Below are 1,502 nucleotides of genomic sequence, written 5' to 3'. Positions count from 1 at the left end.
TTTCGGACAAATGCGAAAAGCCAAAATTATTTGATTTGTCATTAATTATCAAAGACCATTAAGATTTTTGAATAATAAAAAAGCAAGTACCAAAGGATCAATCATTACTTTGGAGTGAAAAATCTTTATTTGCAATTATGCTCAAAAACTTGAAAAAGGAAATTAAGCAATCAACAGAGGTAGTGTCGAAGCAAGTCTTGTCAAAAAACTTTTCGGCAAAAAATTCCAGCGTTTGAAGAACGAATAAGCAAAGACTGCCAAACCCTCAATCTGAATTCCGTATCTTTTTCGAAGCCTCTTAGTAACTCGGTTGACGATCTTTCTCGATTCCAACCATGATTTTCAAGCCGAAATTGTGCACACTATCAACCTTTTTCCTCATGATTGTTGGTTCATCGACTTCTGCGAGTTTCAAGTTTGTTTATAGATCAATGAATCTATTAATTTTCCCATTGCTCTCTCCGAGCAACAAAACTATTTTAACAAACTTCCACCGAATTTAAAAACTAATCTATCACCAATAACAGCAGGAAACTGTCTCTTTGACAATAACGAAATTATATTTGTAAAGGAACCAACTCCTTTATATTTTATCTCCCCCCACACCCTCATTTTCCTCCCCCCACCTACACTTTCGTCCTCCAAAACCCATTCATTTCCTGATTTCCATTCCCCCAACCTATTTCCAGCTATTTGAAGCAATTTATTCAAGTTGATTTTATTGAAGAAGTCAGAAGTGGTTGACATTCACTTTCAATATTATTCATAGTAAGGGATTTCCCGTTTTTAACCACAACTTGTGTGCCAATGGCGCGAATTATGATGTACTTATAGAGATTGATTTGCTACCATGGTTGCGAATTTCAGAAATACAAATATTAATGAAAAGTTGTCTTGGTATGCAAGACTTAGGCCGAAGAGCATAAACATTTCTGGTGTATCCTAGGGTCAAAAAAGGACCTTTGAAACTTGCTCGAATCAGATTGGGGAATTTTTGATTTTATGGAGGGAACTTAGTCATTTGACACTTAGCACATTTAAACTCTGGTTTGATAACTTCACCTGTTTTAATCAAAAACATCACAACCACAAAAGATCCAACTGATTTTTAATCTGGCTCTAGAAGTGAAGACTGATTTGAGAGTTCTCCTGAGAAGGATGCTTGCGTGGGATGCCTAGTCACGACAGATGGGCTAGCCTTACTTGCAGAATTGAAAGTCTTCATTTCGAAACTTGTATTTTAATAGGCGTCTAGATATCGTTGGATCAATATAGTATCTTTCCGCATTAGTTCTGAAAGGAGTAGGTCCTCCTCTAGGTGAAATTTGAAAGCACCACTAACACACACACATTAAATTAGGATTAGTTGCAAGGCCTGGTATGCCCTTGCTACATTAAGGTTTATAGGAACGTGAAGATATCCCCCCAACTAGTGTCAGTAGACACACACATTAGTCAAAAGTTAGCCACCACAGGTTAGGGTTCTTTCTATCGCGCTCGAA

General features: G+C 37.0%; 1 protein-coding gene across 1 annotated transcript in view; it reads left to right on the top strand.

The window, feature by feature from the left end:
* LOC142344950 (retinoblastoma-like protein 2) overlaps window positions 1–435 on the top strand; it is a 1,829-nt gene extending 1,394 nt beyond the window's left edge. The window contains exon 5 of the mRNA XM_075397035.1: window positions 428–435. Within this exon, the coding sequence (XP_075253150.1) occupies window positions 428–435 (8 nt within the window). The remainder of the gene's footprint in view (window positions 1–427) is intronic.
* Window positions 436–1,502: the final 1,067 nt, after the last annotated feature.

This window comes from Convolutriloba macropyga, chromosome 8, assembly GCF_964194025.1.
Source record: "Convolutriloba macropyga chromosome 8, txConMacr16.3, whole genome shotgun sequence".
In the NCBI taxonomy this organism is placed as follows: Eukaryota; Metazoa; Xenacoelomorpha; order Acoela; family Convolutidae; genus Convolutriloba; species Convolutriloba macropyga.
The sequence above is the reverse complement of the archived record's forward strand: the minus strand, read 5'-3'. Positions and strand labels throughout refer to the sequence as shown.